This window comes from Sturnus vulgaris, chromosome 20, assembly GCF_052056855.1.
Source record: "Sturnus vulgaris isolate bStuVul1 chromosome 20, bStuVul1.hap1, whole genome shotgun sequence".
In the NCBI taxonomy this organism is placed as follows: Eukaryota; Metazoa; Chordata; class Aves; order Passeriformes; family Sturnidae; genus Sturnus; species Sturnus vulgaris.
Genome location: NC_142262.1, coordinates 10,308,675 through 10,328,528, shown reverse-complemented (window position 1 = coordinate 10,328,528; position 19,854 = coordinate 10,308,675). Strand labels below are relative to the sequence as shown.

Below are 19,854 nucleotides of genomic sequence, written 5' to 3'. Positions count from 1 at the left end.
GTGCCTTTTGGATGTGTCCAAGGATAAAAACACCACAAACTCTATGGGCAATTCCATCCAGTGTTTGGCCATTCACATGGAAAAAAAGATTGTCTTTACATTTAAATGGAATTTCCTGAATTTCACGTTGTCCCCATCACTCCTTGTTCTGTCACCTGACACCACTGGGAGAGTCTGATTCTTACTCCCCACCATGCAGGGTGATGGAATCATCTCTTCTCAAGGCTGAGCAATCCTCAGCACTGCACAGAGCCTCAGCAGAGCATCTCCAGCTGTGGGCCAGCTGTTCCTGCCCTCAGAGCCACGAGGAGCTGGCAGTGAGCTCTGCCTGCACTCCCCAATGGAATGCTACCCCTTGCTCAAAGCCCTCCACACCTCTGAAGTGTTGCTAAGGAGACCCAGAGGCTGAACCTGCTATCAAATGGGTTTTTGTGGAGCTCACAGATCAAGCTCAGCTCTTCAGTGCCAATGACAGGAACAGAGCAGCTGCTGGGCTAGAGCTGGGCTGTTCCTGCAGCCCTCAGGTAACAAAGCATCCTTTAAAGAGCTGCACTTTTGCCTCAGGGGCTCCTATTTTGCAGTTGGTCCATCTCTATTTGTAGAGAATAATTTCAGCTGTGGGCTTCACTCTCTTCTCATCTGTCACCATCCTATCCAAGAGCTCAGCAAAGCTGGAGCCACCAGACAGGAACAATTGTGGTGCTAAAGGGGCAGAGAGCTGCTGGCCAGGCTCTGCCAGGGTCAGGGGGATTATCTGCCCATGGAAATGAAGGATTGGGTGGCTTTCTCCTGTTCTCTCTCATAAAATGAGTCATTTATGAAAATCTCCATTTTCAGAGTGAGCTGAGAAATTTTTCCCAGGACAGACACGGGTGCTTTTGTTTTTATTTTGCCTCCTGTGTTGTCAGAAAGCAACAGGACTGAGAGGAAGTGGCCCTAGGACAGCCCTTCCCAGCACAGCAGTGATCCTGCTCCTGCAATCCAAGAAAAACCTCCATAACTTTAATTCCCACAAACCTAATTCCCTGGCTCGTTAGTGCTCCACGTACATGACTCTCATTATGTCTGGTCCCAGTCAAGGACCAGCAATGAGCCACATGTGTAAATGCCACCCAGATGAAAATGAAAATGAAGAAAGTGAAAATGAAGAAAAAAACACCTCAAGCGTTTGTCCTGCAGAACGTGGGTGTGAGAAGCTCTGCTCCACATGAGCTGAGCTGTTGGTCAGAACATGGCAAAACACAGAAGCAAAGCTAACAGCTGCTTTTTGTCTGCTCAAAAACAAATGGGAAGCCTGGGTATAACTGTGCTGTGGGTGGGATACAGCCTTCAACTAATGAGTTTAATTAATCTGGGTACAATTACCCTGAGATCTGCTATGTCCTCTCTTTTATTATTAATGCAATGATCCACAAATCCTGTGACACTTTTGTAAATTGAGTCATCTGTGTCATTCCAGACCTTGTACAAACACTCCTGGAACTGTTTGTGAGGCATTTGTCACCAAAACCTCGCAGGAAAGACCTTGCCAGATAAACCATATGGCAAATATTGCTCTGCTCCACCCCTGACTGTGGTGGCAGAATCCTCTGTGGGGCCCCCCCTCACTGACTCCCACTGGGATGAGTCTGGGACTGATTTCGCCAAAGGTCAGATTTTCAGGCTTCAGAAGGTTCTTTGTCCAACCTTCTAAACGCCAGTTTGTGCAGAGGATGCTCTGGTGCCATGGGAGCCTGCTGACCCTCAAGGAGCTTTGTGAGACCAGGAGTTCTTGCCTGTTGATGCAGGGACACACCTTTAGCCCCTCAGGCTGCTCTCCCTCTTCCTCAGGTTCCATGGAGCTCCAGCCCCTGGGAGGAGCTGGGAACACAAGGTGAGATGCAGACAGGCTCTGGAGCTGGCCAGCCTGGCCAGCCTAGGGGACAGTGCAGTCCCTTTGCTTTGCTGTCACTCCACCAAATGCTGGAACTGCAGCTGCCAGCCCCAAGCCCTGCTGGATGTGCCCAGAGAGCCGAGTGTCACCAAGGCACCTCCAGCTCCTCGTGGGGCCTCAGTGCTGATGGCTCAGGAGTCGGATTAGAAACGAAAGCAGCAAGAGCTCTGAGAGCTCTTGAGCCACTCCTGCCTACATCCCATTACTCTAAAGTCAGCACAGCACAGACCTGCAGTATTTGCATGTGTGAAGTGTTCCCAGCTCTGTGACCATGCCACAGGCAAGCCCAGATGTCTGAGTGACCCTGGCCCAGCGCTGGCACCTGCAATCCTGTCCCCAGGGCCACTGCTGAGCCTGCCCCAGCAGCAGAGCACGCTGACCTAACCCAGCTGCATCGAGCTGCTCTGGAAGCTCAGGGGAGCCTGCTCTGGGCCACCAGAGACAGTCACACCTGAAGAACAGCCAGCCCAACCATCAGCACTGCTCTCCTCTAGAAATCTGATTTCTGCAGCTCTTCTTATTTAATCACAGAATCATAAAATCGTGGAATGGTTTGGATTGGAAATATCATCCAGTGCCACCCCTGCCATGGCAGGGACACCTTCCACTGTCCCAGGCTGCTCCAAGCCCCAATGTCCAGCCTGGCCTTGGGCACTGCCAGGGATCCAGGGGCAGCCACAGCTGCTCTGGGCACCCTGTGCCAGGGCCTCCCTATCCTCACAGGGAAGGATTTCTTCTGATTTAGCCTTCAGTGTCTGTCTAACCTCTTACTGATTGCTCTGACCACCAGAGAAGATGGGAATGGATGTAATAAAAACCCTTCAGGCCCCCAATGCTTGTCTGTTAGCACTGAAACAGCACATGGAGACTGGCACTGCTGACAGATCCTTTACAGCAGCACACCAGCATTGCAGAAAATAACTTTTCACTCTGCATTACTGAATGGCTCAAAGAGCTGCATCTTTCCTTCTGCACCAGCTAAAAAGCAGATGCCAGGATTGCAGCCCTCTGTATTTTAAAAGCTCTAGAGAAGCTTAGCATCGTTTACCTCAGAGGGAGCTTGCAAATAAAACGCAAAAATTAAGACCAAAATATCAGGGATATTTAATTTCAATTCATAAGCAGGCCTGCGGGCTCAGATCAGGACTCAGAGATTTGTCTTAATCTAATTTTATGCAAACAATTCAGTGATAATAAAAGTTTACATAATCCACATCAAGGAAATCAGAAGGTTTCCCAAAACCTGTAATGAGAGCTGACACCACCGAGTGCACATCAGCAAACCCAAACCCTCACTAAATGAGTGGCTCCAGAGAGCATTGACAGAGCTCCCTCCACACCCCAGCAGGCTCTGGGGCATTTTGTGGGGTTGTGATGGGAGCTGGCAGCATTTCCCTGGTTTGGGATGCCCAGGGGAGCCAGCCCCACTGCAGAGTTCCCTCCCCAAGTGGCCCCTCCGTGCTCTTTGAGGTGCAGGAAGAGTTTTGGGCAGCAGGCAGAGAACGAGGCCAGGGGCTCTCAGAACAAGCTCTTCATTCCTGCAGCAAATAAAGGCACAGAGAAGTGCAGAACAACCTCCCCTTGGGAGTTCCTGCATGTGCACACCCCACAAAGAGGTCCAGGAGGAGAAACCCAAACTGACAGAGCCGGATCAGAGGGAGAGGTGGCTGCTTGGGACACACAGGTGACACTGTGTCCATGTCCCCTGGCAGGCATGGCAGCCTGTCCTCATGGAGGTGATGCCTTCAGTTTGAGCTTTCCTATTTCCAGACTTTGCACTGCATTGGTGTGTGACTCTGAACTCCATCCAAAGTGTCAGCAAGTTCTCCTCCCAGCTCAGGCACACAAAACAATCCTTTGCCAGCCCCACAACCAAGGACAGCGCTGCAGCTTCAGCCCCAAAAAGTGCAAAGAGCAGCGACTGGAGGAGAGAATGTGGGAGGATGGCACTGCAGAAGCTGGAGCTGCAATTGGACAATGAAGGCCAAGATGGAAATGGAGCCAAAGTGATCCAAGTGTGAGAACTCGTGACTCGGATCCATCTTGGCTCCATCTTGGCTGGAGCCACGGCCGGGCTCTTGCAGTGCCCAAGGTGAATCCTTGGAAGGGCTTGGAATAAATCCCTGCTTTATTCCTTCAGCACTGCCCAGCCTCTGCTCCAGGAAACTCTCCAGGCAGCAGAGAGGGCACCAGGCTGGCAGAAGGGCAGGACTGGCCAACACTCCATACCTGAAGGATGACCCAGTGACCCTCCTTTGCAGCCAGATCCAGAGCTTGCTCTGCCACCACCTCCTGGCCTTGTCCAAGAGAAATGTTGTGGAGGTTCCTGTGGTTGAAGGTGTAGCCCAGCTTCTTCCCTGGCAGGAAACAAGGAGTGAGTTCAGTACCCTGGCAGGGAGGCAGGGCTGGGGGCCCAGCACAGCCAGGCAGAGCTCCCTTGTACCAACCCCTCACACATGAGCTGTCACACTTCTCATATCAGTTCTCTTCTCTCATTCTTTTGGCTTTCACCCACTCCTTGCCCAAGTGCTTAAATAGCAGCAGCTTCTCCCAAACTCTTTTAATTACAGTGCAGCGTTCACACAAAGGTACCTTATTACGAAGTGCTTCTTGTTTAAAGAACATTATTCCCCTGCAACCTGGTGTAAAAACGCATTTTACAGTGATAAGAAATGAAAATCATTTCCTGCTGATTAGCCAGGCTTTGAACACCCACAGTGGGTGGGGAAAAGCCCCTGCAGTGCAGGCTGGGTGCAGCAGCTTGGTTTGGAGGGGGCAGCTGGAATGAAATCCCTGTGAGCTTTCTCCCAGGGAAGCTCACACCCTGTGACCCCTCCAGGATTCTCATGGAGCATCGGTGGAGTTGCCTTCCTGTGGGAAGGCCCCCATGGAGTCAGCAAAGCCCAGGGGAAGGGCTGGTTTGGGAGCCACCCTGACAAATCCCAGTGTCCCTCCAGGGCAGGCTCACTGAGATCTCTCTGCAGTGCTGGGAAATGGAAATTACAACTGATTTTTATTTATTATTCATCAGCTGCCTTGGGGTAGTGCCCTGGCTCTGTGATTTGCCCCATCCCCTCTCGAGGTGGATCTTGAAGGCAGGTGCAGGGCACCTCAAGCCCCTGTGATTCCCTGCCCTGCTCTGGAGGGAGGATGGCAGCTCTTTGTGTCCCTTCACATGGTCTGGGATGATCCTTCAGCCTCCTCTGGTCTCTCTGGAGCATCCCAGTGGCTCAGATAATTCTGTGCTCATGGCTGCAGATCTCCTGGTCAGGTTTGGGATCTGTCACCCCCAGGCAGAGCACACCTGCTGCTGCTCCTCTCACAGCAGAACCAGCTCTCCCTGCTGTGTGCACCTCCGAAAAAAAACAAAACAAAACAGCTTGTGCTGCCAGAGGGAACAGCCCCACAAACATCCCCAGGAAGGATTGGGCTCAGCCAGGGAATCAGGACTCATCCCCACATGCTGATCCCTGGGGATTGCCCACACTTATCTCTGCATGCAGGTTTGCCTTCCTGCAGATGGTGCATCCTGAATTCCCAATTCCTGCTAAAAGCAGGCAAGTTTTAGAGTGAAACAAAGAAAAGATTTGTCTTGCAAGGCTTAGGAACCATCTCGTGGTACAAGACTGGAAACAGATGGCCTTAAGAGGAACAAACCTCCCAATTCCAGCTCTGTGCTGAGCCTCACCACAGCCTCCCCTGGGATACAGCTCCCCACACATTTTAGAGTTTCCAGTTCTCTTTCTCACCATCTCTGGCTGCTGCCAGCTTTAAAAGCTGCTGATCTCCTCTGCCTTCAAGATCCACCTCGAGAGGGGATGGGGCAAATCCCAGAGCCAGGGCACTACCCCAAGGCAGGAGAGGAGTAATAAATGATATCAGTTGTTATTTCCACTGCAGGGAGTGTCAGTGAGCCTGCCCTGGCAATGCCAACCCTGCTCCCTCCTTGCTGGCTGCAGAAGGGAGGGGATGGGCACTCAGGGAGGGCACAAAGCTCTTCCAGCCCAGCAGTGTTTGCTGCAGGGCCCTCCCTGTGACGCCAAGGAAAGGTCCCATGGGTGGGCAGCATCTGCAAGAAGCTGACTTCCATTCACAGAGATTATCCTGCACTTTAATAAAACCTAATGATGGACAGAGAAAATATCAATAACGAGCCAAGCCCAGCCCCAGAGAGGCAGCTGGGAGGCCAGTGCAGCTGCTCTGTGGCAATTATTTTATTTCATTACTTCCCTTTTTGCTTTTTCTTGCTGTAACTTTTCTGGCTGGCTAACCCCAGGTGCTCAGCTATGCTCATCTTTACAATTCCAATTAAACCACTCATGGTTTGATTTTAATGCTTCATTTCCCATACAAGAAAATAACAGAGAAAGACATGATCACCAACGTGGCTCCAAAGGGAAGGCAGGGACACTGAAGGAGTTTCCTTTGGGGGTGTCCCTTCAATTTCCAGTAATGACACCTGGTTTGGGGGCAGAGAGAGCCTGAAGTGCAAAGCTAAGCCCAAGAATTCCCCACAATGAGCTGCCTGTGGCTGAGGCTGCACAAAGTTTAACAGCTCTGACAGCTGCTCCTGGCAGTGTTGGTAAAGGCTCACTCAAACATTATTTTGGGTGCATTGTGGAGAGGAGAAGAATGCAAAAGTCATTGCTCTCCTGCCCTGCTCTGTGCCAGCTTGGGTGATGTTTTGTCCTGTCCAACCCCAAAGGCATCAGACTTCTCTGCTACAGAAGGACATTCAGGCTCAAAATGGGAATTTTTCCACAGTGGAGCCAAGACCCAGAGTAAATTCTACACAAGGGCAGTTTTGGAGCAGAGCAGTGGCTGCAGCCATTGGTGCACAAGGACATCGGTGCCTTCTGAAGGGAGGCAGCTCCCAGAAGCCCTTTGGCTTTGGAGCCAGCTGACAGCTCCAGAGCTGACCATCCACGTGGAAATCAGCTCAGGAAGGATGGGAAGGAAACCTGGAAACTTTGCCATAAAGCAGCAATCTGTTACAGGGAGCTGTTGCTTATTTTTAGTTACCATAAGATCATAGAAGAGCAGGCTGGAAGGGACCTCAAGGGTCCTCTGGTTCAACCTTTCTTGGCAACAAGCATCTGACAGCATGTGAGATATCTCTGATGGAAATTATGGGTTGTGCTCAAACCCAGCTCGGAGATTGTTGCAGTGTGAACCACACTGGGAATCCAGGCAGTGCAGGAAAGAGACAAGTTTAATTTAAACTTAAGATGAAAATCCAAAAACTTTAAGAAAAACAATAAAACCAAACCAAAATCCCATTGCATCCTCTTGCAATTATCTATTTTTAACGTATTACTTCATTATCTACAAAGAGATGAGGAAAAAAATAAAACAACAAAACAGGCATGTCGTGCTAAGATAATAATGCAGCAGATAAATAGCAGTGCTGTGGTGTGCCTAGAGACAGGATTTATTTACCATGTTTCTCCACATCCTTCAGTGGGTCCACTCCTGGGGACAGGATAAAAAACATCGGGGTTGCAGGCCCTGATTCCTCAAAGGTCGTTGCAAAATCCAGGGATCTCCCCACCACATATTTGCTGCCCAGCTTTTCTTCTACAAAATCTCTGCCAGAGAGAAAAAGCTTTTGCCAGTTTGCTCAGAAAATGCAGATTCCCCTGCAAATAATCAATGAATTATGATGGAATCCCAGAATTGTTAAGGATTAAGAAGACTCTCAAGATTATCAAGTGTGACCATTATCAAGCAGTACCATGTTCCATTTAGCCATGTCCTCAAGTGTCCCATCCATAGGACTTTTGAGCACTTCCAGGGATGGTGCCAGGGTTTGATGACCCTTCAGCTTCCCTAATATTCAGTCCAAACCTCTCCTGGCCCAGCCTGAGGCCGTTCCCTCTCCTCCTGTCCATGTTCCCTGGAGCACAGCCCGACCCCCCCGGCTGTCCCCTCCTGTCAGGGACTTGTGCAGAGCCACAAGTTCCCCCTGAGCCTCCTTTTCTCCAGGCTGAGCCCCTTCCCAGCTCCCTCAGCCTCTCCTCATATGACTTGCCCTGCAATTAGTTTTCATTTTGATGATTCAAATAATTTAGAAACTGAAATTAGGGAAATGAGCATGAAATAGTCGTGGAGAGGAGCTGCATGCTGGGCTTGCAGGGCTGTCCCTCAGGAGCAATGCCTGGCACTCTGCACAGGGGTGGGATGCCACAGGAGACTCCAGTTCCTGCCAAACAAAGGGAAGCAGGAAGGGAGAGCAGTGGGAGCTGCCAGCCCAAGGCTGCTTTCAGAAGTACAATCCAAGCACTGGCTTGATTCTGACTCAGGAATCTCAGGAGAACAGAAATAGGTTGAGGTACAAGATACAAGAACCTGCCATGTGTTCTGCAACCCCAGCAGCCTTGCAGAGGAAGCAGCAATCCACAGAAAGTCCAGATGATTTCCACAAGTGCTTTGATCTGGAAAGCTGAAAGGGAAGAGCTCTAACAATGTCTGGAGCGTGGAGCCTTAGCATGAGAGTGACAAGGAAAAACACAAAGGAGTGAACAGGGACAGGCTCAGCTCCACAGCAGCTGCTGGAACTGAGCACGGTGCGTGGAGAATGTTCTGGCTGGATTCCCCCAGGGTGAGCTCCTGACATCAGTGCTTTACAAAAAGAGACACACTGAACACTGATTCAAAGGTAGGAATGTTATATTCAAACCCCAGGAATGCTCCTGGAGCTCAGATGGATTACTCAGGCCTTTTGAAGGCAGCCAAATTCTTTCCAAGAGAGCTGAGAACCTCCTTCAAGGACTGGTGAAAGGCAGTTGGAATAGTAATGCCTAAGAGATTGCAAAAAAGTAAACCACACAAAAAAATAAATAACAAAACCCCCCAACAAATAAATAACAAAACAAATCAAAAACAAAACAAAACAAAAAACCCAAAAAACCCCCAAAAAACCCCAAATAACAAACAAACAAACAAAAAACCCCCAACAACAACAACAAAACCCCACAAAAAAAAAAAAAAAACAAAAAACACACACACACACACACAGAAAAAAAAAAAAAAAGGAAAGGAAAAAAACCTTCTGCTATTTTGGTACCTCTGTTTTCAAGCCGATTTTCCTGTTCAGGATCAAGATTTGCTAAATTGCTGCTGGAAAGGCTCAGGTCACAAAATTTAACCAAGTCCATCAAATTCAAGGTCACAACACTCATGTTTTACTTCACATCTCAGCTCTTTGAAACAGTTCCTTGGGGACTCAGAAGCACAAGGTGCTACAAGAGGCTTTTTGCTGATGTTCTTCACCAAGATTGAAGGATGAAGTGGATATTTACAGGGGAAAACCCTTCCAGAGGAAATTACAGTTTCTGGTGCACTGCTGGCCCTGAAGCTCTAAGGAGTGGGTCAGGGTAAGAGGGGCTTCTCCTGATGACTCCTTAGACCTTGGGAATGAACCAGACTGGGGTCTGCTGGAAGAGTGGCTGGAACACCCAAATTCCCAGGGCCTGTACAGGACTGGATCATCTTAAATCCCAAAGAAATCCGAGACCATGATCATGGAGCTGGTGCACATGAGCTGGGACACAAAGGGCCTCACAGCTTTCTGACCAGCAGCTGGAAATGAGGTTGGGATATTCCAGGGCATCTAAAATCCCCCTGGCCACCTGTGGCTGGCCTACAATATTCCTCCTAAAATGCTCCCATGGACTGGTCAGGAACCCCAGAGAGATGGGAAGGTTTGGGCTGGACATGATGTCCATGATCACCAGTGAGGTGTTGAATGCTGAGATATTGATAACTCAGTTGTATTTCAAGAAGAGTCCCCCAAGTTCTGGGGAAGGCTCAGTGAACTGTTCCTGTTGGCACTTTGAGATAAGAAACAAAATAAAGCAACATAAAAACCCATTTAAATATTCCTGTGCAAACAGAAAAGCTTGATATGCACACATCCTAAAAATATCCAGCCAAGCTTTTGAACTTGGATTCCCTTTTCACAAAAGAGAGACAGGAAAGGGGCTCAAATTTGTTGTTGCAGTTATTTTGGAGCAATGTGAGTAAGGAAAAAATGAATTAGAGTTGCATAAATGAAATATGCACCTAAGATTTCAAGAGCTTATTTTACTCAATATATAAAATACAAAAGCTCTTGCTCAAGCTAAACAACAGAAAAAACCAATACTTTGAGCTGAGAGACACATGGAGAATCCAGCCACAGGAGTAAAAAAGAAAAAGATATAGATTAGCATTAGTACTATGATAAATATAGTATTTATTCTAATAAAAAATAATAACAGTGAACATGGGGAGACTTCACTCAGCCTTGTCTAAGTTTTTCTGTGAACCTTGAAGCACAAACAGATGCAGCTCATACACGGAATAGAACACCCTGCTGTGTGCAGGAATAGAAGCTACTGGAGGAACAGGAGCATGAGAAACATCACAGAAATGTCAAAATATTGGCCAGAGAAGGGAAAACCAAGTCCTCATGGAGTGAAAGACCTTTAGTTTGTCCTGGAACAAGGAGGTTGCTTTTGTATAACTTCAGGAAGTTTAGCTTCGCCCAGTTACCTTCACTACATAATTTACTGCTACAACTTTCAGAACCAGCAGCACATAAATTTTGCATTTTACAAGACGAAGAAAAAAAAAAAGAGAGAGAGAAAACCTCTATAAGACTTTCCTTTACTTCTAGTCTTTATTCTGGTGTCTAAGAAGAAGCCCAAAGGGATCCAGTAACTCAAATGGATGTTACTGATCTCAGATCCCTGCAGCAGATGTGTAACACCTGCATGGTGATGCTCATTTCTGACTTGCAGGTCTGCCCCTCACCCAGGGCTGGTTACCCTGCTCCATCCCTGATGGTGACAGTGAGCTTTGATCCCACTAAGCAAGAAATTCCCCTTAAATCCAATGTGTTGATTGCTTTGCAGAGTTCAGAGATCAGTGAAGAACACAGAAGTTTGGCTGGGAGGGACCTTAAAGATCATCCCACTCCACCCCTGCCATGGCAGGGACACCTCCCACTGTCCCAGGTGCTCCAAGCCCCAGTGTCCAACCTGGCCTTGGGCACTGCCAGGGATCCAGGGGCAGCCACAGCTGCTCTGGGCACCCTGTGCCAGGGCCTCACCCTTCATTCCAGACCCCTTGATAGGAAACCAGGCTGCAGAACTGCCACCCTAAGAATGTACTGCCATTCCCAAATGCCAGCCCATTGCTGGGTCCCTCCTGCTGCCCCCCAGCCCAGCCCAGCCCAGGCCAGCCCAGCCCAGAGCTGCCCTGGCCGCACCTGACGGCGCAGGGGACGCGGTCTGGCCGCAGGGCTCTCAGGATGCACAGGCGCTGCAGGGCTGACTTGTTCTTCCAGTCCTGCGGGAACCTCTCCTTCTCGGGACACTCCGACTCCACAAACTTCTTCCACCGTTTGGCAGACCCTTCAATATCCCGATCCAGGTTTCTGAATTCCTCCATGCAAGAGAGAGCCTGGAAAAATTCAAGGAAGGTCAGGAAGAACAATCCTATGTGCCTCTGAACTGCTTTTCTAACTCTACTGACTCCTGATGTTTTGCTCCACCAGGGAGCTGGAGTCTGGCAACCACAGCCAGAAATCCATCAGGACCAGATTTTGTCCGTTCTCCTTGGAAGGGACAGTCCAGGGAAGGATGAAAGATTTTGGCATCAACCAGCACACCCTGTTCATTACCCAAAAAGGGAAGAATTCTCCTCTCCTGGTTGGAAAAAATCTCAATGACAAGGACTTGCTGCTGCCAGTTATCCCTGAAATGACTGCTTTAGATGAGAGCTGGAAATCTGGACCCCATGTCTGATAGGACAGTATACATTGCTGGCATTCCCATGAGCTGCATGGTCTCTTTACAGATTCCACAGAAATGAGAATTGTGCAAAAAAACCCCACAACAGCTGCTGAAAAAACCATGCTGAATAAACATTCAGACATACCATGCTCACCAAAATGTTTTTTAAGGGGTTTCACAGTTGGAATGTTAATTCCAACAGAAGCACAGAATGGTTTGGGTTGGAAGGGACCTTGTTCCAACCCCCTTACCATGGGTTGGGTCATGCACACACCGTTGCTTTTCTGTCCCTGTTCCCCATTCACATCCCTGTGAGACACCACAACAACTGAGCCTTCTCCCATTTCATGGTGACCACAGAGCCAGCAACCTCCACATGCACAGGGCAAATGTAAAAATATGGTGCTGTTTCTGTTCAAGCATTCAGCCCATCCAGAATCGTGATAAAATTCAAATCATTTGGTTTCTACTTGCCAAATGCACATGAAGATGAACTTCTTGGTGTTACAGGTCTGTAGCAGGAACAGGCAGCTGAAGAATGCCCCCAAAAAAGCAGCCCAGCAAGGCATTAAATGAATTAAAATTACAATGAAAATGTAGTTGGATTTTGTAGGTAGAAAGTGGCAACTATAAATGTTATGCAGATAAGTGAAGAATCCAAATTCTCTTTCAGAAAAGTGGAGGCAGAACACATTGCAGAGCTGGTAAGGTTCTTCTGGATTCCAGTAAAATTCTCACTGAAACAAACATCTTTATTTTGCATAATCTGGAGCTGGAAGGGGCTGAACATGAAATGGAAAAGACAAGTGAAGGATAACAGACAGTGGATGAGGTGTTTCCTACAGAAAGAGAAGGGAATCAGAGCCAAGCAGAAGCTGCTGATGAGCAGAGGTGTCCCCCACAGCAGTGCTCTGCTCCCACCCCACACAGCCTCACTGTGGGAGCACCCGAGCAAACCCTTTGGGAAATGCTCTTTTCACACATTTTCAGATGAACTGGGAAGTTCCACCCTAGCACAGGGCTTGGAAAGCCACAGAAGGGCCCTGGCAGAGGTGGGAGGGATTGCCTGGGATACGCTGCTGTTACAAACAAGGCAAAAGACATTGGGGATGAAACTGTTTTAAAAACTCCACTTTCCCTCTGGAAGGCTTCCCAGTGAGAAGACAAGAGCAGTGTAAGACCTTGGCTTCCAATAGACTGAATTCAGTCCCAGAGAATGAAGAGAGGGGAGGAAGATGTCAGAAAAGGGGGCTTCTGGTAACAAATGTCATCATGTTTTTAGCAGGGGGAATTACAGGATCACAGAATGGTTTGGATTGCAAGGGATCTGAAAGATTATCTCATTTCAAATCCCTGCCAAAGACAGAGACACCTTCCACCATCCCAGGCTGCTCCCAGCCCTGTCCAGCCTGACCTTGGGCACTGCCAGGGATGCAGGGGCAGCCACAGTTTCTGTTCCCAGGTCGAATGCCCGTGGATGGCAGAGGGGAGGAGGTTGTGGAGCTGTTTCCAGAGTGTGCCATGACCCAGGACCTTTGCTGTGCATCCACTCACAGCTTCACTGAAGCAATGCTTGGAAAAACCTTCTGGAGGGGTTCAAGCTCCTGCTCAGGCTGGGTCAGCCCTGAGTCTGTCCACCAAAACACTCCAAGGTGAGCTCTCAGCCCCTCTGGGGGCCCTGCCCTGTCCTTACACTAAAGGAGATGATGATTTAAAACTGTGTTCAAGCAGAACCTCCCAAGCTGCAGTTTGTCACCGTGGATCCTTATTGCACACTGCCAGGATGGAGAACATGGCTCTGTCCTCTCCTGGCTGGACAAATCCCCACCTTCCCTCACAGGCTGTGTGCTCGAGGGCCAGAAGCAGAGCTCTGGGCAGGGAACTTGCAGATGCTGATGCTGACCTGGAACAGAGGCTAGACAGTGTTAAAGGAATAAAATAGGGATTTATTAAAAGGCCTTCAATTGATACACATGAAAGCTAAAATTTAAGGCATCAAATGAAAAAACACTTTCTCTGAGAAGATGGTGGATCCTCTCCCTGGCATGGTATGAAGATCCCTGTTTTCCTGGAAAGTATCATTTTGAGATATAAACTCAAGCCCCTGCTGTTCCCAGACACCAGAGGTGATCACAGTGTGGGCTGCAAAGACAAGAGCTGGACTCCTCCAGCCTTTTGGATAGTTTTCTATTTTGACCAATATTTTTTTGTCTCTCTCAATTTCCATGACAACTCTAAGTGACAAAAGTACTTTTCATTATGTGGACAAAAATAGATACCCTGCACAGGTTGGTGTGCAGTTCCCATCTGCTGCCCCAATGTAGCACTCCTGCCTGGGAACAGGGATCTGTTAGTGCTGGACTAAGTTTCTTGGAAAAATTCACAACTGGAGTATTGAAAAACAATTAATATTCACAGAAAGATTATTGATTGAGAGAGCTTTCACTCCACTGGCTTTTAAATAGAAGCATCTCCCATTAATACCATCACTCCTAATAAATGCTATTAACACTGTTGACTAATGAAAATTTTAGTGTTAATTTATATAATACAGAGTTTTTATTTGCAATTAGAGCTTTTGCGTTTCTGCAATATGTTGTTCAGGGAGAGAGGGAGACCATCATTCCTGATTACACATCTGTCATTTAGTCAGAAAAAAACAATTTTTCAGTCTCCCTTGCTAACATCAGCCAAGAGACTTCTCGAAGCAGCAGCAGCCAAAGTTCTGAAGTGATATTTTAAGTAAATCACGTCAAAAGCCAACAGTGAGAAGATGTTTTATATAAGCATTTGCACCGAGAATTCCCCGAATTCAACATTTGCCATTGTATTACACTCAGCCATGAGAGGTGCACTGAATACATTTATTGCTGCAAGGACCTGGGCTCGGCAGGCCAGAACCTGTGGCATCATTCCTGGGAATTTCAGTTTCTCACATTCGGTGCTCTGGTTTCTGGTTTTTCACAGAAATCAGGATATGGAGCTGAATTTGGAGCAAGTCCTTCTGTCGCTGACATTTCTCCTTGTAAGTGTAAATCCACACATGGAAACAACAGCAGGTGAATCACTCCTTTGCCCACAGTCTCCATGGAATCCTCTGGATCCCTGGGAATTTGGCACGGGGATGGCCATGAGAGCTGAGCCCGTCCATGCTGTGGCTGCAAACACTCTGCTCTTCCCTGTGCCTTGGCTGGAGATGTTGATGGAACACTGGGCAAGGATGGGGCTGTTGTAGAATTTGCAGTGGTATTGATGTCTTAAATTTCAGCTTTCCTATTTCCAGACTCTGCACTGCATTGGTGTGTGACTCTGAACTCCATCCAAAGTGTCAGCAAGTTCTCCTCCCAGCTCAGGCACACAAAACAATCCTTTGCCAGCCCCACAACCAAGGACAGCGCTGCAGCTTCAGCCCCAAAAAGTGCAAAGAGCAGCGACTGGAGGAGAGAATGTGGGAGGATGGCACTGCAGAAGCTGGAGCTGCAATTGGACAATGAAGGCCAAGATGGAAATGGAGCCAAAGTGATCCAAGTGTGAGAACTCGTGACTCGGATCCATCTTGGCTCCATCTTGGCTGGAGCCACGGCCGGGCTCTTGCAGTGCCCAAGGTGAATCCTTGGAAGGGCTTGGAATAAATCCCTGCTTTATTCCTTCAGCACTGCCCAGCCTCTGCTCCAGGAAACTCTCCAGGCATCACATCCGCTGAGTCACAGATAAATTGGTTTATCACTTCAGGTTTCTCTGAGCTCCTGGTCTCAGCCAGCAGCAGCATCACTGAGGAGCCTCAGCAGCTCCATGGGGTTCCCACATCCCCAGCTGCAGAGCTCTGCCATTCCCCCAGAGCTGCAGCAAAGCCAGCATGGAGCAGGCACTGGCTGTAGGACAGGAATCCTGGATGCCATCACAGAGCCTGGGAGTGTTCTCCACACACAGCCAAGGATCTGAGGGAAGGGGGATCTTTGTGGGGACAGGGAGGAGAGGACACTCCCAGAATCCAGAGGAATCTTTGGGCTCCTGGACTGCTGTCACTGCTGCTGCACACGCCTTATCTCCTGCTGCCAGACACAGCACAACAAGTTCTGGACATTTATTAGAGGGAACACTTGCTCTGATCACTAAAGGCAACTGTTCTAAGGAAACCATCTGCTCAAACTGGCCTCAAGTTTAGGTGTTGCTTCATAAGATGTTATAAAACCTTAAAAAAACCCCAAACATGTATATTAGAACCATGTTTTCTTCCCTTCAGTTCCAAAAGGAATTATCCTTTAAAAAAAAGAGATCGTTTTGCATTTTAAAATATTTCCATAATTTAAAACACCCCTCCTCAGAGTCACCTGGCTAGAGAACAGCTCTGGGGCAAGGCAGGACAAAATCACCTCATTGCTGTGCCCTGGACTGACACTAACAGGGTGAAAATAAAACAGAGGCAGTAAAGGCAGGGCTGCCAGAACACTCAAACACCCAGTTACCCACCTCCCCAGCAGCCATGAGAAAGAAGGAAGTCAAAATAAAGGAATTTGAGGGTGTTTGTAAAAGCTGTCATTATCTCTTGAGACTTCAGGTTGTATCTCGTTTTTACTTTCAGTTTTTCCTTATATATCTTGCTTTTCTTTAAAAAAATAAACTTGTGCCTCTGCTTTAAAAAATTACATTCTGTAGAGAATACACTGAACATCAAACATCTCTCTGTAAAAATCACACAATCTGACAACACTGGAAAGAAATGATATTTAATATTCTCCCAGTTTTAATAATCTGTGAGATGATTAAATCCTGGTGATTAGTCACAATTTCACTTGCAGAACTAAGGAGCTGTGGAATTTATGAATTGAGTTATACAGTTTCTAAGCAGAGATCCACAGAGATCCTCAGTGTCTGTCTGTGGGCTTGAGGGGTTTGGAGTGACTTGTGGGTGAATTTTGTGCTGGGGTTTGGTGACCATGGTGGGATGCAGGAGAAGGCTGGACTCGAGGATCTTGAAGAGCTTTTCCAACCTTAAGAACTCTACAATTCTGTGGTTCCCCAAGCACTTTGTAAAGGTCTTACTCTGTCTATGGGCACTGCTTCTGGAAGTTTCAGCAAACATTCATAATTCCTTCCTTTCATTTTCTGCAGCTGGCTCAGGAGTCTTTAGGAAAACCAGCATCCCCACAGCTGGAAAATGACAGCTCCTGGAAGAATGGCAAAGCCAGAGCTGCACCTGGCTTCAATTGATAGATTGGATCATTCAGGAAAAAGACATATAGGCAGATAAATTGCTCCATTTAAATACTACTGTTAACTAGAGGAATTAATGGAGCAGATGATGGATTATTTACAATCTCTCCCATCCTAGGTTTTGGGTTGCATTATTCATACACTGAAGGTGTTATTTTCTGTTTAGCTGCCCTACCTGAATAATTTAACTCATAAGAAAAATCTCCAAAGGTGAAAATAAAGATTTGATGGGGTTTGTCAAGCTTCAATCACCTTTCAACACAAAAATGTTATTTTAACCCTCCTTATTTATTTCATAAAAGCTGACTGACAAGCTCAAGGCACTGTATGCCCCTGTCTCCCTTCAAACTCCTCCTTGCTGTTTCTACATTTTAATGGGGACAGGAGGTGTGCAGAGCCTCACACATCACTGTACAAACCCTGCTTATCTGCAGGGTCCCAGGGCATCACAACATGCAGGGTGGACACCACAAGCAGGTTCATGAGTGATGGGTTGGATCTCAGCACCTTTCCTTGGAAAATTCCCAGTGAAATATCATAAATTAGGGAACAACAGCTTCAGCACTCATCTCCTTCCTACCAGTGAGTGCTGAGAGCCAGCTCCACTTGATGGGAAAGGTCAGTAACAAAAATGAGACTTAGTCACAATCTTTGTATTCTCATTGCTTACAACCACCCACCACATTTCCCTCATTTTGCCTGAGATGTTTCCCAGATGGGTTCACAGTGACATTTTCTCTGCATTTTCTATAAAGGTTGTTCAAGTGGGTTTGAGAATGGGCCTTGCAAAGTCAGGCTGTTCTCCCAAAACATGTTTTCCATCTTTCCTCTTCACTCTCCGATGCCTCTCAGCAAATCAGGGGCACACAGCCAGAACTAGAAGCTGAGCATGGGTCCTCAAGGGCAGCTGAAAAGTGGTACTTGTGTATATCTGAAAACTTTCCTGGATTTGGTTGCTATAAATCCCAGTTGGGCCAACACACAGCAAAACTGAAAAAGATGTCCCATTGTCTGTAAGAACTCAGCTGGAGCAGCTGTTCCAGGTGTCCCCTGCTGGAGAGCTCTCAGGGTCCATGGCTCTGTCCTGATGAATGGACACGGATGTATGGACTCTGGTGAGACTTCTTCACTGTGATGGTCTCACCTGAGCTTCCATGGTGGCACCATAACAGGACTGGCCTCAAGAACAGGACAGAGAAGGAATGAGCTGCAGAGCTGCTCCTCACAGAGCTGGGGCACCCAGCCCTGAGATCCTCCCCAGCCTTGCTCCAAGAACCTCGGGGATGGAGCTGCAGCACCCAGTGCCAGCCCTGCCCTGGGTCACAGACACTTTCCACTGCCTGCTGGGAATATTTCCTGCATATGTCTTCTCTTTACTAACACAAGATGAGCCAACTGCTTTTCCCCTTCCAGAGGGCACTCTTGGAGATCAGACCCTCCTGGTTTCTCAATTTTGAGGTCCTCAGATGTAACTTTTCCCCTTTCCCTCTCTTCAGTCTCTTCTCACAGTTGTCTTTTCAGTTGTCTGGCACTTCTTACCATTCCTCTCTACTCTGTCCCCACAAGGTCCACACCTTGGAATGCAACACTCAAAGATCACCCCAGACTGCAGCAGAGGCTTGGCCAGCTCTGAGTGAAGGGCAGAGAGTGCCCCAGGGCTCTGGCTGGGATACTGGGGTCCACTGATGCTCTGTGCTCACATTGTGGAAATGAAACACAGACCATGAGAGCCTCCAAAAAAAGGCCATCTCATGTCCCCCCGTCCAGGGAAAGCTCTGTTTTTACCCCCAGGCTTCCAGAGGTCACTGCCAGTCGAAGTTGAGCTGAGCACTGGGTCTGCAATCTCCACATCTCCTCATGTGAACCACCACAGCCAGGGAAAGGAAAAGGGAGAGAGTTCTGCCACACAATGAGGAGCAGTGAGGAGCTCCAACAGGTCCAGTACTATTGAATCAGAGAAAAAAGGACCTCTAAGATCACCAGATCCTCAAATGCCACATCCACATGGCTGTTCCCTCTCCTCCTGTCCCTGTTCCCTGGAGCACAGCCCGACCCCCCCGGCTGTCCCCTCCTGTCAGGGACTTGTGCAGAGCCACAAGTTCCCCCTGAACCTCCTTTTCTCCAGCCTGAGCCCCTTCCCAGCTCCCTCAGCTGCTCCAGACCCTTCCCAGCTCCATTCCCTGCCCTGGACACGCTCCAGCCCCTCCATGTCCCTCCTGTCCTGAGTGTCCCAGAGCTGTCCCCGGCACTGGAGGTGCCCCAGCAGTGCCAGCACAGGGGACGGGCACTGCCCTGGTTCCACTGGCCTCTTGCTCACCTGGACACAGCTGGATTCATGTCCAGCCTCTGTCTCCAGCACCCCCAGGGCCTTTCCCGGTTTTCCAGCCCCTTTGCCCCAGCCTGGAGTTGCTGTGCCCCAAGGGCAGGATGAATCCATTACTTCCCTTTCCTTCTATTTAGAGGGTAAGAGGCTTTTACATTACAAATGCTCAGTTGACAGCAGGCTTTGTGTCAGGGCAGATTGAGAGGGAAAGACAGAGGCTGTAGAGCATCCAGAAAAACTCAATTTCCACTCTGCAATCAAACCGACAAAGTGCGTCCTTAAATATTTGATGTGATCACAATCTCTGCCATATTTCAGATAAGCATCAGATCGTTAGCCAGCAGGTTAGAAAAGAAAAGGGGAAAAAAAGGTAAAACCTTCTCAAGCAGCATTTCTGTGAGACATTGGGAATATTTCTCTGAGACTTGATACAGAGGACAGAAGAATGTCCTTAGGAAACTTCTAGATGAAAGCAGATAAATGCCCATTGAAGTGTCACAATCAATGTTTTCTATCAAAGATGCTCTAAAAGGCTGTACATCTGAAGAACCGAGTTAATGGAAGATATTTAATTAAGACTATGATTTTCTGGCATAATAATAATT

General features: G+C 48.1%; 1 protein-coding gene across 6 annotated transcripts in view; it reads right to left on the bottom strand.

The window, feature by feature from the left end:
- Positions 1-19,854, bottom strand: part of LOC148221596 (dynein axonemal heavy chain 9-like) — an 86,121-nt gene that overhangs the window by 28,729 nt on the left and 37,538 nt on the right. For all 6 annotated transcript variants that reach the window (XM_088176370.1, XM_088176369.1, XM_088176372.1 and 3 more), the window contains 3 exons: positions 11,187-11,380; positions 7,373-7,521; positions 4,163-4,290 (listed from right to left, as the gene is read on the bottom strand). In XM_088176370.1, the coding sequence (XP_088032496.1) occupies positions 4,163-4,290; positions 7,373-7,521; positions 11,187-11,380 (471 nt within the window). The remainder of the gene's footprint in view (positions 1-4,162; positions 4,291-7,372; positions 7,522-11,186; positions 11,381-19,854) is intronic.